The sequence below is a fragment of the Colossoma macropomum genome, unplaced genomic scaffold (assembly GCF_904425465.1).
Source record: "Colossoma macropomum unplaced genomic scaffold, Colossoma_macropomum, whole genome shotgun sequence".
Taxonomy (NCBI): domain Eukaryota; kingdom Metazoa; phylum Chordata; class Actinopteri; order Characiformes; family Serrasalmidae; genus Colossoma; species Colossoma macropomum.
Window position 1 is genome coordinate 20,621,364 of NW_023494789.1, and position 16,755 is coordinate 20,638,118.

General features: G+C 39.2%; 1 protein-coding gene across 1 annotated transcript; it reads left to right on the top strand.

Moving 5' to 3' along the window:
* Positions 1–5,388: 5,388 nt before the first annotated feature.
* sox21a (SRY-box transcription factor 21a) lies at positions 5,389–6,803 on the top strand. The gene has a single exon (XM_036569543.1). The coding sequence runs from the start codon at positions 5,816–5,818 to the stop codon at positions 6,512–6,514; it is 699 nt and encodes a 232-aa protein (XP_036425436.1). The 5' UTR covers positions 5,389–5,815; the 3' UTR covers positions 6,515–6,803.
* Positions 6,804–16,755: the final 9,952 nt, after the last annotated feature.

A 16,755-nucleotide genomic window follows, 5' to 3' on the forward strand; every position in this document is an offset into this window, starting at 1 on the left:
AGGTTACAGCAGTTCAGTTCCACTCATTCACACTTAAGTTATAGGGAGTTTTTCAGCCAGGACTGGATTTTGAGTAAGGCACAATACTGGGCAACTATTCAGAAAATATGTGATTTACATATATCAGTCTTTACGGCATTGTTAAAAAAAAAAAAAAGAAAAAAATGGCCTGTTTAGTTCTAGGGGTTAAAATGGTCATATAGAAATGAAAAAAACACTGGACAAACTCAGGATATAGGCTCTGTACAGAAATGTCCAATGGATGGTCCTAAAAGGAACCAAACGTGTTTCTTCTGTGGCATTGCTCCATATAGCACTTTCATTTTTAAGAATGTAATCAGTATAACATTTTAGGACCTCAGCGCTCCACTGTCTGGCAGGACCTTAAGCAAGAAAAAACAATCATTATATTTAACGTATTGCAGAGATATATTATAAAACTTTTTTTTTTTTTACTTTTACCCACATTTCAGTAGATCTTTGACAATGTGATAAGGAATAAAAGAGTGGAATTCTTGTGTATTTGCACCATGCGACAGTGTTATAGTGGATGGTTCTTTCCAGTGCTGCAGCAAATAGCGTGGCATGGCTAACTACTCCAGTCAACACAAAGTTCATCTAAACCACACACAGTTCTATTATTGATGTTTCTTACATATACTTTAGTGTCTACTGCAGCGCTCCCCTATTCTTCCAAATGCAAGCGCACTGAGTACCATGAGTTATGGCACCAAGGTTACATCATTGTGAGAAAGAACAGAGCACAGCTGTGTGAAGAGAAGGGGCCCTCTTCTTCAATGATGAGAAGTGAAAGCCTTTTTTGAATGCATTGTTCCCTCCTTCCCTTTTCTCAAAAGAACTTTCTTTTCTTCAGCCACTAAATGAGCTTCTCCTTCAGAGATAATTCAGATCACCCATGCAATGCAACTCCAGCTTTCTGACCAGAGAAAGTTTTAAGAGAGGAAGAGGCAGAGCAAATTCAAACCAGACTTTGAATCATTTGTCTCTTTAATTACATTTCACCGCATTGTTCTGATGTTATCCACTCTTGGCTTAGGCATCCTTTTTGGTTCTTAGAAAGTGAGGTCTACATATGGGCACTTGCAAAAAGCTTTTATTGTTTCCGGTCTTTCTAAAGGACTAGTTTTGGTTTTTCGGTCAAAATGTTTGAAGAATTGCCCTGATTTTAATATAGACAGACTATTTATAATGGATGCCGTGGTAACCCCCTAATAAAGTAATGGCTAGTCAAAAGAAGCCTAGCAAAAATCCATCTTGATTCTTGCAAGGTTTCACTTTGTTTACACATTCAAGCTGTCACTGACTGAATACTGGCCTTTCTTAGCCAGACCAGCCAGCGTGTCCTGAGCAAACAGTAGCTGCCTGCTTTAAAAGCGTCAGCAAGAACTTTCTCATTGAAACGCCCATACTAAAACCACAGGGAGGAAGAACCTGAAAGCTCATAAGAAAATCAGGAAAAGGGTAAAAAACTGATAATCCCACATCACAGATGCAAATGTTATTTATACTGTGCCATACTGAAGGACTGGAATCGCTTCTTTTTTTTGGGGACTGGGGACGAAATAGTAAGTATTTCTGTGCTCCCATCAATTTTAGCTGTACATGAGCACTGTGAACCACATGGAACTTAGTATATATTGTATATCTAACATCCCTGCAAAGCAATAGCTATACCAAGTCTGGAAACCACTGACAAGCTTCTGACTTTGCTGTCAGTTTTTGGACTTAGTATGAATAAACCAACATGAACACTTGAGAACTTCTTAAACGAAAACAGAATTCAAAGCACAGCCATAGCACAAAATGTCATCAAAAACAGTAGTTTGCATTATAGCTTTAAAACAAAACATGCTGCTTCTCTCCCCATCTGTTTAACTTGCGCGGCATTCCAGCCTAAAAGTTCAATATGTTGTTTGTTGCGTTATGCAGTGTTCTGTAGCACAGTACTGGAGCCTTCGGGTTTTACAGAACACACAATTTTATGTTGTTTTCATGTTTTCGTCCATCAGTGTTCTCTCACTACAATACCTAGCATGCATTACGCAAATACAACATAGAGCCACTGGGAATGCCAGTAGTGTCAAACAGTTCTGACCGCTGGCCTAGCCCCTGATCTATACTCAGCACAAAATGGGCTTTTTTATCCTTTCAGCCAGAAAATAGGAGCTAAACCCAGGTAAGTTATCTAGATTGTCAAGTAGCTACCTTAACAACTAACTTTTACCTTGTTGTCCACCTCATCTAACAAGTAATTTCTGTTGCTCAGATAATACATTTTCTCCATACAGTTGCAATAAGATGTCTGACTTCCTTCAAAGCTAAATAAATAAATAAATAAACAGTGCAACACAAAAATCAACTTCTATGCAGCTGTGGTTTTTTAAAAGCTCCTCACACCTTTAATATACCTCATCAGAAGGGTATTTTTCGTAGATTACTCCATTGTAGAGAGTGGGCTTACTTAGTTACATTTTTTATTGATGCTAGCAATGCTGGAGCGGGTAACTGGGAGAGTCAGGAGAATTCCCAGAGGGTCATAGCATTTTAGGCCAGTTGGGACAGTACCACCTCAAATGAGAGACAAATTAGCATATCAAATTCAGCGGGATGGTGTGACACAAGTGGTGCTCTACAGAGTTCACTACTGTTTTTGCAATTTTCATTCATGAATCACATGAAGATGGACAGCAGCGGCAAGGACTGCAAAAATCAAATGTATGCATATACATAGTATACAAACTATATAGCAAAAAGTATTTGGACACCATCACACCTATATGAGCTTGTTGGACATCCCATTCCAAAGGCATTAATATGGAGTTGGTCTCCCTTTGCAGGTGTAACAACCTCTATTCTTCTGGGAAGCTTTCTACAAGATTTTGGAGTGTGTCTGTGGGAATTTGTATTCAGTCAAAAGAGCATTTGTGAGGTCAGACACTGATGTTGGACCAAAAGGCTTGGCTCACAATTGACATCCCATTCATCCCAGAGGTGTTCAGTGAGGTTGAGGTCAGGGCTCTCTGCAGGCCACTGGAGTTCCTCTGTGCCAAACTCACCAAACCATGTTTTTATGGACCTTGTTTTGTCCAGGAGCTCAGTCATGCTGGAACAGGAAAGGGCCTTCCCTAAACTGTTGCGACGAAGTTGGAAGCATATAATTCTTAAAATATGTTTGTATGTTCTAGCATCAATATTATCCTTCAGGGACCGAGCCCAAAACCTGAAAAAAAATATCTTAGGCTTGTGTGCAGCTGTTCAGCCATGGGAGCCCAATTTGTGCAGCTCCCAATGCATAGTTGCCTCCAGAGGCAGCAACATCAGCACAAGTTGAATCACTCTGTAGTGAGTGATTGAAAAGAGGATAGGCTATTTTTACCTGCTACTCTCAGTGACTTTGTGTGGTCTACCACTGAGCTGTTGTTGCTCTGAGATGCTTCCATTTCACAACAATAGCACTTACAGTTGACTAGAGCAGATCTAGCAGAGATTTCATATCTTATGGGATCCTATGACAGAGTTATGTTTAAAGTCACTGAGCTCTTCAGTATGACCCACTCTGCTGCCACTGTTTGTCTATGTAGACTGCATGACTATGTGCTTGATGGTATACACCTGTTAGTAATGGGTGTGGCTGAAACACCTGAGCTCAGTAATTAGGAGGGGTGTGCACATACTTTTGGTCATTTAGTGTATATAGAATAGAGAAATTTTAAAATGCACAGTCGGAAATTCACCTCTTCCTATGTGAAACGCAACTTATTTTCTCTTTCTCTCTTTTGGACTGACCAGCCCACATTCCCAGTTTTATCCAACGAAGGTTTAATCTCACTTGACAGATAAACTCAGTATATCCTTTACACTTACTAGAACTGAAAATGGCTGCAAAAAGGCTCAGTTAAACATGTCAGAGACAGATGTGAGGGTGTCTGTAGGTAACAGGCACAGTTGATAACAGTGTGCATGGCGTACTATTTTATGTGAAAATGCAGCTTTCACTGGTCCAGCACATTCATAGAGCTCTCTAACTTCCTGGCTATCACCTAATATAATAAAAGTGAGGCCCACTGTGCTAATGCAGTAACAAACAGCAGTACAGTAGTATATAGCAGTACAGTACCATTCAACTGCTACTTTTTAAAAGTCGAATTAAATAGTTCATGATAATATCATGGTCATGCTACTTTACATTCTCATAAACAGAAAAAGGCAGATAGCGACTTTGATAACAGGTAGATTACATAGAACTACTTTATATTGTAAAGGCTGGTGATGCGTGCTTAAATGACGTTGCTTTATTTTCACTCGTCGTGTGAATGAAAGGTAAGAGAAAGCTTTATTGGGGCGGCCACAGATTGGATTTCTGATCGTCTCCAAAAACATTAACCTCTCTAAAGGAACTTAGGCTCTATGAAAACCGCCTCGTTCATTTGAGAGCTGTTTAATGACGGGCATTACAGTTGCACAGCCACGCTGAGAGACGCCTGTTAACCACGCAGAAACTTACACTTGTCAATCTGCACCTGTTCTTTGAGAGGCTCATGGCACGGGCTGAGGTGCATTATCATCTTAATCCTCCTGCTGCTCTTTCACTCCAACAATGACTTCTCTCAGCACCATGCAGTCGCTAAGCCCGGGAACATTACTCTAACTGCGAGCTCTCTTTAGAGAGTAATAAACACGTGTAATACAAACCTTACAGGAGACGTAACGAACCGGTTTAATTGTTCGACTAATGCATCTAATGATGTTCAGTCTTTTAAGCCCACAGTGATCTCAGAGGACATTTAAACTGAGGCCAGACCTCGCAAGTTTACAAGAGTGTAAAAGTCGAGCATGAATTGTTGTTTGAAGTATAAAAATGTTATGTGTTTTCGGAAAAAGATGTTTCCACAGGATTTCTTTCCCTTTAAATAATGTCTTTCTGTGAGGGAGCTTTAGGGGCATTAAACACTTCAGACGTCTGGTTCCTATCAACAAAATCGAAAAATGTCCGAATCCACATTTAAAGGTTTAATTTCTCTAATGTTTCAGTTTACAGCCTTTTTATTCCTCATATCTATCAATGTGCTAACGGTTCTGGAGGATTCCGGAGGGAGCTGTGTATCGCCTAAAGAAGAAATTTGATAAATTTACCAACTAAAGGAAACACTGATAAGAACTGTAATCAGTGAAAACGAGCAGGTGCTGATTAAAGCATTTATAATACGCTTATGTTGTGTGTGAAATGAATAGACTGTACTTGTCACACGTAAACGGTTCTCGTTCATCGATCATGGCTTAACAAACCGTGATAACGCAGTAAACACGGGCGCGTGAGCGCGCTTTGGAAAGCGCCGCCCAGAGGCTCTGTCCTCTCTCACGCGCTGATGTTACTGACGCTTATTTTTCTCAACGAATCAGTTCTTCCGTCCAGCAGGCTGATCTCTGAGCACCTGTTGAAGAAACGCTCACACAGCGAGAAGCCGGTGAGCCGGAGGGTCCCAGGCGCGCAACTCTTCAGTGGAGCACAGCTTTGACTAAGTGGACTAACTGAGTAAGAGAGCGGACTCCGCAGGACGCCCACCAACACAAGACACTCTGCAGAAGTTTTTTTCTCTCTTAAAAAGGCGTTTAGGCTGTCATCTCCTTGACGAAGAGTTGAGTTTCAGAAACATGTCACTGCCCTAGCGCACAGTCTTTTACTTATGTGTCAGGAACACAGGTTTTTGCTCGAGTTGAAGACGGCTTTAGTTCTGGGAACTGGAGCTCAGAGTGGAACTCGGCGCCAGAAGAAGAAAACGAAGCGAAAAGCAAAATGTCGAAGCCGACTGACCACGTAAAGCGTCCGATGAACGCCTTCATGGTCTGGTCGAGGGCTCAGAGGCGAAAGATGGCACTGGACAACCCGAAGATGCACAACTCGGAAATCAGCAAGCGTCTGGGCGGAGAGTGGAAACTTTTGTCGGACTCGGAGAAGAGGCCGTTCATCGACGAGGCCAAGCGGCTCAGGGCGGTGCACATGAAGGAGCACCCGGACTACAAGTACAGACCTCGGCGGAAGCCCAAGAACGCGGCGAGGAAGGACAGGTACCAGCTGAACGTGGCTTACAGCCTCGGAGAGCCCGACTCCCTGAAGGGGGCACTCTTGCAGGGCGGGGAAGCGGAAAAGGCTGCAGCCGTGGCCGCCGCTACCAGAGCGCTGCTCGGCCATCCGCTGCCCACCAGCCCTTACCCGTACGTGGACATACACTCGAAAATGTCCGAGTTTCCCGCGTCAGCTTTTGCGCATGGCTCGCTTGAATATCCGGGCCGTGTGGCTGCGTTTCCCACCGTAGGCGTCCTGGGGGGCGCCACGCACACGCACCCTAGTCCCGCGAACCCAGGATACATGGTGCCCTGCAACTGCCCAGGCTGGACGGCCTCTGCCCCTCATCCTCCCGTAGCTTACGTGTTTTTGCCAGGCATGAGCAAAAGCCTGCACGAAGCGTACCCAGCGTACGCAGCGGCCTTATGATGGCCGTGAGAGGAGGAAGACTGGACGGCTGACTGGTTATTGTGCTGCAGGGCCGCTCATGCCTCATGATGGACCCGTTAAAGTTGTATATTTGTACAAATGAAACGTCTGTAAGTGGTGTTCAGACTCTTTCTTCAACGGTTAATAAAGCATTTAATAAAGTCAATGGCAAATAAGAAATGGCTTGTATATATTTGAAGATAATGTATGTCTAGTGAATAGATTTTTTACAGAAAGCTTTCTCTGTATTGTTTTAGTCCCTTTCTTTCAGTTCACAGAAGTAGTAAAACAGTTCGGAGAAAGTAGTCTGAGGAAATAGTGTCCTAGATTATTACAGAACTGAATTTTCCAAATTAAACCAGGGGACGCACTGTTAAAACACGGTGTTGTAACCAAAAATGTTACTGAGCCGCCTTAAACTTTTGAGTTCATTGTTCTTCAGATAGTGAGTCGACACAGATTCTTGTTCTGTTATTTGTACTCTACACTGTCACTGGGGTGGAACCTTCAAAAGTTCGTCTCCATTACCTTTAGTTGGGGAACATAATTGTACCAAAATCTTTTGCACTTGTATTTTTTAAATTGTATTGACTCCACACACCCGGTCTATTTTGTTGTCTTGTTTTAAAACATTAGGGTATGAAAATGTACAAATATGTGCCTCTTCCCAGAAAAAAATATTAAGGTACACAGTTGGACCTTAAAATCATTGTTGTACCTTTACATAGGCTGACTGTCAAATGGCTCCATACTCAGTATAAAGTGCTGTGCATTGGTCATGAAACTGTGGCTTCTACACCCAAATAGCGGTTAAATGTTAGATCGAGAGTCATGCAGCTAATGACTGAATATACATGGCTTTCTCTTCGACAAATGAAGAACTATTTAGATGTAGAAAACATTATTTCATGATTTACACTCCCGTGCAAAAACTGGACCAAGCCTAAAATATAATGGTTTTACTGACGGTTTTGGGCTGTTCAGAGCCCAGATTTCAACCCTATAGAGAATATTTGGTCAATCTTTGAACACAAACTAGCTTAGCAATGTTTTTCAGGTGATTAAAGCCATGAATGCTAAAAAGGTTGTCTGCAAGTTTACCCACAACACTTCAGCGTCTAAAGAAATCAAAGGAAAAGCTATCCCATATAAAGTTACTTTGTCTATTTGTTTAATTCTTGCTAATTTACTGATTAATTTGTTGTTGTAAGAAATATATTTAAAGCTGTACATTTCTGCGGCTGTCAGTAATCATAGTGCTGAAACTTAAAACTAAATGAACAGTTATGGATTTTTTTTTTTTTTTGCACGTTACACTGAAACGTTTCCTGAAGAGATTTCACGCAGCTCACAAAAGAAGAACTGGAGGCCAAAATCCACCAAAGATGTTTTATGCGAGGGACTACAGATCTCTGCAATGTGATACACTACTGCACTGTAAATATAAATATTTATCGTCTAAGAAACCAAATCAAACAACTTCTTATAAAATACGTTTTTTTTTCTTTTATCTTCTATTAGCCTAATGTGTTAATCTGTGACGAAAAGTGCATTATTTAGGCAAAGTTCTGACACTTCAGATCCTCAAATTGTATTTTATTCTAATGTTTGGTTTCTTCTCATTTTTAACTTCTCTTCTATTAATATTTCTATATTTCTATTCAGCATGTTACAGGTGTCGGTCCTAACTGGTGTACATACAGTGTTTTGGTTCCATCAAGAAAGAGGTTATGGATTTTGAGGCAGAAGTAGTTTAGCATATAAAATGTATACTTGTAGAAATCCAAACAAACCAAACAAAAAGAAGTGAACTTGTAGCCTACTTCATGGGCATGAATATAGCAATTATTGTTCAACGTTATCGAAAAATATATGCTACCCCTCATGAAAAAATATTTCATTTTATTATACAACTGCGTGAGAAAGGTCGTCAGTAAGATAACGTGCTACAAATATATAATGATCAACTTCTACAGTCAACGCAGCACCTGCAGGGGAATAGAGAGCGATCTACGCCACCTGCTGTCTGCCTTTAAACATTTTATTCACTATCAGTTTCGCCAGAGTGGATGGTTTGATGGTTGATTAAAAGACTTTAAGCTGGAACTTTCGTGACCTTTCATTTTTCTGACCCATTTGACTGTTATGTTAGACACTTTACATTGCGTCACTTCTATTCACAGACCTACAGATGCTGTGCGTCAGGTAACAGAGACCTTTTAACTGAGATTCCCGCGGTTTGGTGCTGCCGCCTTGTAGGATGTTGTTGTATGACATCATCGACGTGACATCCTTTGCAGTTTTGGGGAAATGCTTGTAATTTGAGACTTTAAAGACGAGCTGTTTTTTCAGCCTTGTTTCCGTTTATAGACTATATGGACTGTGGAGTAAATGGTACATTTTGAAACTTTATTAGTGTTTACATATTATAACAAAGCTAATTAAAAACTACACAAATGTGTTTTTCCATGATAAGGGCACTTTAATCTGCCTTGTAACGTGCATCACTTCAGTTCATTGTTAAACCACATTTTGAGTGGAAACAGTAGAGGGCGATCTTTGACGACTTTCATTCGTCTTAAAGGGCAATTCAATCGATTTGTCAACAATTCTGCATAATTCAGTCATTAATCAAAGTCACTCAGGTGGTTTGATGTGAAATGTTCTGTTCTAGAGGAACTTAATGAAATTCTGAGTCAGAACTGTTCACAGCAGTGGTGAAAAGAACCGGATGTATAAAACATTTAATGTGTCTGAAAGCCCCCTTACAGAAAGTTATTACATGAAATGACTAAGAACACGCTGCCCGGTGCATATGACATTATTTGTGAGATAATGGTGGAGGGGTACATGCAGGGTGTTATAAGGCCAAATGGTCCCCAAATTCAGACATATAAACATATAAAAGTTCAGGAGACATGTGTAAGGTCACTGGTGGTTTTGGGTAGTAAATAAAAATGCCATTTTTGCATTGTAGACATTGTGACCCCTGGTTCCTATCACTTCCTTGAAAAAAGAATCAATTAGTAAGTTTCTCTACAGTGCACCATTTCACATCAAAACACTCTGAATGACTTTGTTTAAATCTCAGCCTCTGAAATATGCAGAAATCATGAAATTGGTGGAATTCTCCTTTAAGCCTGTAATAATGGGTTGCCTTCTTGGCTACGGAGACTGTAAGGCTATGACTGGGAGTGAGTACAGTAAGTAGAGTTTTGTTCCGCATTTAACATTTTCCGTGTATCTGCGTACGTTGTCATTTCGTGAATCCACTTCCGCCTCAGTTGACAGTAGGCTATAGATCATACATCCTACATGCTAGAAAATATGCTGCAATTTTTGAGGGATTTGTGAGCCAATGTTGAAAAATATGTGATGAATCCATTATCTGACGTGCATATCTGCTGACACCAAAACCCATGTTGATAGACTGTGTGTCTGTGTGTTCAGGAAGGCACTTGAAGGAGTCAGTCAAAATTAATAGTTATGATTAGTAAATATTAGTTATTAACAGTATGAATATTAAGTAATTGTTATATAAATGATTACAATTTATATAGATTACTTCAGACATGTATGTATTATACTTAATGTTAAAACTGAGTCAAGAAAACGTTAAAACCGGGACCAGCTACAGATGGATTTGTTGCAATTAAACAAGACTATATCTGACTTTATGTAGAAATATAAAATCTATAATGTTGATAATATTCACTAGCATCAGTTAGAACCTACCACATATTGCACAATCAAAAGAAGTTGACTCAAACATGTTTTCTTGTTTAGTCTATTGTAATGATTTGTTCTTATGAGTACCTATAAATTTTAGATTAACTTGTTTGAAAAGTAGCTAATGCACACAGCAGACAGAGAGAACATTGTAGGCCTGTTTCAATAGCATCTTCCACGCTAGCTGTTTCATCTAGAATTGATTTGATTGAAAGCTCTTAATGGCTGAACTCCTTCAAACATCTCTCATGCTTGACAGACTATAGACATATATGTTCCAAATCAAGTTCTAAGATCTGGAAGTGCTGGCTTATTGAACACTATAGCAGAGGTGGGGAGAGTGGCCTTCATGAATACTCAAGTAAAATGATCAATACTTGGGCAAAATAACGGAAACATACCTTCCCAAAAAACATCTTGAATAGAAGTACAAAAGTAACAGGTCAAAAAAGTGGCACTAAACCCATCAGGCATCTGATTCCTATCGTCACCATTGTGAACAATTCTGCCTTGGTAAGTTTCTGTAGAATGTCGCATTTCACATCATTTTACTCACTGACATACTTGAGCATAAGTAAAAGTGTTATTATTTCAAAATACTAAGGAGAGCACAAATCCATCAACATTTCATTAAAGTACATGTACTTTAGTAAATGTAACTAGTTACCCACCTCTGCAATATAAGCATGAAAAGTGGTGAAGCTGCCTGTTTTTATTCACCAGAATTAAAACATCATCTTATTGTACAAGTTAAATAATTTGTATCATACTGTTGTTTGTTATGTAAAAAATGATTTAATATGATTGAAAACATCTTTTACACTCTGATTAACGAAGCAGCAGCTTATTGTAGCTATGCTTTGTGGACTGGCGCCCCCTTCTGATTGCTGTTTCAAACTAAATTCTTTGTTGTGAGGAGTCCCTTGTTCAGAGCAAATTCTGAACTTTCTCAAAACATCACTTCCAAGAGATTCGCAACAGCAAAAGTGTTTCTTTTTCACCACTTCCCCCACACGTAATCTGTTGTCATTTGTATAAAACTTGAAATGCTTAGCTGTATTCTCATATCTGACTTCTAATACCAATTTTTGAAGTTCATGCACTCACCCCTGCTGGAAAAAAACAGCTTATACCAGCATGAATTCTGGTACTGGTCTGGTGCTGGTTTAGTTGGTGACTCATCATGTTCATGATGGTTGACCTGCATACCAGCATCCAAAATACAGCATGTACTGGTGACCAGCTATATAGGCCTATGCTGTTTTTTCTAGCAGAAGCATCTAAGTTTGCTTACAGTTCTTCATCCTTCATATGTTTTAATAAAAACGCAATACATTTTATTCTGTTCTGAGTATCTTTGTGGAAAATGCAACACATTTTGATATGTAAATGATGGTTCCAAAAGACGGTTCCATCAACATGCAAATTTTGCAGTTTAGTGATTTCTAGAGACTACTAAAAGAGCTGAAAGGCACAGTTAGTTCCCACATAACAACAGCCCTTTTGATTTTGACATGCTGGGTCTGAGGGTGGTCTTTGCAGCTTTAGTTGCTTGCCCACATCCACAGTCAGCTGCCAGTCTTGCACAGTGTTGAGAAGGCCGAAGGCCGCTTTAAGTGCTGAACTTGGGTTTGCTCCAGCTCTCATTAAGCTAATGATTTGCTTTGTGGGTTTTGCCCCGTGGCTGCTGTTGACAGCATTGCATATGGCCTCCAAAATGGTCCTGAGCAATCTGTCAATACTCTGACAATACCAGCCTTTTCTTTAGGCCTTCAGACAGCAGATCAAGATGTGCTCAAAGACCCCACTCGACTGGTAAGGGGATGCTGTGGTATCGACCAGTCCCCAGCATTGCAGGTTGAATGGACTGAGGAAGACATCATACCCTGCAACAAGCATTATATGCATTGTGGTTCTGTTTGCCATAGGTCTGTATGTGTAATGTTCTTCTGCACTACTCGCTTTTATCTTGTCCAAGCACCTTGGTGCCTCATCCCCACTGTTCTACCAGACCTCTCACCCTTCATGATTACTCTCGCCTCATTTTGAATCACCAGCAGCTGCTCCCCTCTCTTGTCATAATATGGGATTGCAGAGATTCTTAGTCTGACCCCTCTTCACTGCCACCACCAGGAATCTATCATCACCAAGACTCCACTTCTTCCTTTGCTCTCCACTGACTTTGAGGTCATATTTTACAAAAAGTCTCAGATTATAGAACTTTCAACAAAAGGTAGTGCTGCCTAAGTTTTTTAGAAGGCATAACCATCTACTTTAGATCCTGCTGACTCCAGGACTTGCTAGCTTATTCCCATCACATAGATGAGCAGTGGCCATTTGATACTCAGCAAAATACCACCCTGGTAAATCTAGGCCTTGATTTTCTTGTGAGGCCTGTCTGGTCAAAGGACCTTAACCACCTCCATACTCTGGTGTCTTAGATTTATCAACACATTAATTGCCTAGGCAAACAGGATCACTGCGATAATGCAGCCAGTGATGTTTCCTTTCTGGAATTGCTATAATAATGTAGGAGGTCCCTCATTTTAGTTCACATGAGATTTCAGCACTAGCTTATGGGGAACTGTGCCATAGCCACTGGCTAGATCTAATCAAAACACTTCCAGATTGCCCTGGTTCTCCTTGGCTTCTCTGATGAGTTATGTAAGCATGCCCATGTGCTGTAAATGGCCTGGTGGAATACACCTTTCTGCCTCGAAGCGTCTATGCATCCAACTAACGCTTCAACGTGGGATTATTCTCCTTCAGCACAGAGATTACTCGGAACTGGATCTCCTCCAGATGACCCTGATGTTCCTGCACTAAGAAAAGTCTGTCTTTTACAGGTCATTTCTCTGCATAATTTAAAGCTGAACTATGTAAGCCCTTTTGTAAAAAATTAAAGAAGTACCATTAGTGGGTCAGAAGATAAAAAACATGCTAAAATATGCTGTGTTGCCTATACTTTTTTGTGGTCTTTATGATTTTCTTTCCCTTTGGCTTCTAATTTTTACAGCAATATTAATTAACTTAACCTGTGTCAGCATGTGCTATAGTTTCCCATGAAATACACTGCTTGATGTGTGAAACATTGTTTTACTGTAGTTGTCACAAGGTTTTAGCCAAAAACATTTATTCACAGTTATGGCAGAGAGGCACATACATATTTTTTTTATTTGCCACTGTTTTACAATCATCAACATTATATAAAAAACACACGTAGGTCAACTGGTGGTTTTGGATAGTAAATAAAATGGCTATATTTGTGTCGTAGACATTGTGACCCCTGGTTCCCATCACCACCACTATAAAGAAATCTGAGTCAGTAAGTTTCTCTACAACAAACAATTTCACATCAAACTACTCTGAATGACTTTGATAACGTCCAAACAATTGAATTATGCAGGTATTTTGAATAATCTGTGGAATTCTAAATTAAGTGCTTTAACCAGCCAACATACTAGCAAACTGGTTAGCAACCTAAGGAATTTAGGTTGTCGGTACGTTTTCATGTATATACAACCATAAAGATGAATCATTTACAGTATTAATGTTGTGAAGAGATGTGAGTGACTATAACTGATTAGTACTACTCTTCCCACAGCATACCAGTGCTTGCAATAGTTTCCTTTCCCATGTGTCCTCTGAAAATTTTCAATGAAGTTATGACTCCATCAGTTCTCTGGTGGTGTATTTAAAGACAGTTACAAAAAGGCTATCTAAGGGAGGTCCACCAGAAAGGTTGTACACACTGAGGTGTCCTAAAGTCACAGGGGGTATAATACATCTCAGCTGATTGTATCATGTTTTTAGCAATGCAAAGAAATATTATTAGACAGTTATAATAAACGACTGGAGAAAACGTTTAATATTTTTCATGTTTAACGCAATTAAGGAAATACAACGAGATGGACCTGTTTTGACCAGAATGACATTTGATTACACAAACTGCTACCTTTAGCACTGGAAACTGCCAAGAAGGGCAGTTTCTTTTGGTGACATCACTGTGGACCATCAGCACACATGCTTTAATTGGGAAATGAATGAATTCAAATAATGCATCACTACCTGCTATTGTAGAACACGTAAGGTACAACACAAAACACATTTCAACTTGCTATGCTAAGTAGAAGTAATAATAATCAGTTCAGTTTATATAGCACCTTTCACAAACACAAGTATAAATCAAATACGAGATTGTGACATAAAAACACAAAACTTGAAAAACTTAAAGAAACTGGAAAAAATGGGACTTGATTGATACAATTGAAAGATAAACAGTCTGATTTTGATTCTCTTTACCTTTTCAATGCATAGTTGATACTATGTAGTCAACACATGTTTTAAGAAAACTTGAGTAAGCAAAATGTTTAGCCTTTTTTGGATTTCTTCTTGAAATTGGAAACAGGGAGTATTGTTTAATTTTCTCCTTGGGATTAAGTCAACATATTAAAAGAGGCTTTCTTAATTTCATTCATTACTCTGAGTAACTTTCTTTTGTGCAATTAGGTAATTTTTCCAAATTCAAGCGGTTACAAAACACAATGCCTCTATTTGCTTACTAATTTAATAAATGTTACATTTCTGTCCAGAGCAATTAATAATAATAAAAATAATTCACATTTTTCCCATTCTTAGAAATATCTACCTATCACTACCTTCATATAGACGCATGTATGTTTAGTCTTTGAAAAAGACAATCAAACAAACAAACCTAATGTAAGGAATGCATTTGGCCATAACGTAGGGTCTGAAGCAGGTTGCAAATGCAAAGTGGTATTCTTAGGAGCTGTCCAACACTCATTGTCCATATAACAGGCAGGGGTCAACACATAAGCATGCAATAGCAAAGGCAGATCCATCTTAGAAATGAAAAAAAAAAAAACACAGAAAGACACACAGGTACAAGCGCAGAAACTTCACAACCACCAAAAGAAACAAAGTGGTATATATGGGAGTCTTAATGTCCTAGAAAAGAGCCAGGGAGAGTCCAAGTCGAGTCTCCCTAAATGGGGAGACATGACAGGTTACCTAAAGTACCTGGCAAGATAACAGTAGGTCACATTTGTAGCATCATCAGACGTATCAAACTCCATTAATCATTGCTGCATACTAACTTTTAACCAACCTTGAAGGCCAAGATGTATCTACATCAGCCTTTGAGACAACTTGACAGGATCTTGGTATTTCCAGCTTATAAAGCCTTTTGCTGTACTGCACTGTCTTTCTCTCATTTGTTGTCATGCACCTGGCTAGCTAGGACATACGTTTTTTCTCCAGTTTCCTCTGCTGAGGTGTTTTCATTCCCTGTTATCAGGTATAGTTTCATTTCATTCAAAAATATTTTTCTCTCTGATGTTTGAACAGTATAACCTTTTTTGTTCTTCAATGGTCTAGTGTCATTTCTCTCTGTCTCTCTCTCTACTCTCTGTCTCTGTTCAGTTGTGGGTAAATGTTGATGGAAATTTCACTTGCAGTCCTGGTAGTGATTTCAGTAAAATCAGTTTCCTGTTTTAAAACTGCTCTGAGATTTAGGACTAGTTTTAAATTAAATATCAGATTAGGCCTACCTATTTCAAGGTGAGCCAACTTGCTTCAAGTAATAGTATTTCACTAGTATTAAGTAATTTACACTTAAATTAGTGATTTATTTTCATGTTCCTTGGCCTTGACTTTTTTCAGTGTGCTAAATTTAAGAATAAAAAAACGAATTGAGAATTATTTAATATTTAGCCTATTTCACTTATTACTGTCCTGTAACAAGTCTGATCTCAAGTAATTTGATCTAAAAACCAACATTTTCTACTCGTTTCAAACATTTGAACACTTATCAGAGCCTTCTTATTTCTGGACTGGGGCCAACTTATTTTAAGATTTCTTGTCAAGTAAAGATGTCTTGCTGTACAGACAAAAAATTTCACTAGTATTAAGTCATTTTCTCTTCACATTCAGTATTTATCGCTTGTATTTCAACTAATCTTTTTTGCAGTGAATGATTGTATTAAAACATTGTGACTAACAGTAGCAACTAACACATCAGTAGTAGGCCTTAGCACAGACACTAGTTAGACAATATGTTTAAGCAAACAAATATGACACAATTTCTTACATTATGCAAGAATAAATCTGACAGAATATATTTACTGAAGGATTTACAGTAGAAAACAGCATGCAAAGTAAAGACCATGTTACATGTATGTCTTACAGACTTCAGATGTTTAAGGTAGAACTGCATAGTATAAAACCAGGTGTGAAAAGTGAATGTGCATTGCTGTTAGCTTGGCGCTAACAAAACAAGTAATATTATCACAGTGATCATAATGTTACGTCAATGCTGCATCTTAGTAGCCTATATTGTTTATTTAGTTTGCTTGCAGTCTTTGTTGCATAATAAACAGTTTTATAGCGTCATTTTCACAGCTGATTAGTTGGATGTGGTTGTAAAGTACTGTTGTGGTGCATGTGACAGCAATAAGCGTGGACTCTACCTTAGCAGAGCCCCATTTTGGCTC

Excerpts from the sequence above, each read along its gene's own strand:
- sox21a (XM_036569543.1), top strand. The coding sequence starts at position 5,816 with ATGTCGAAGCCGACTGACCACGTAAAGCGTCCGATGAACGCCTTCATG.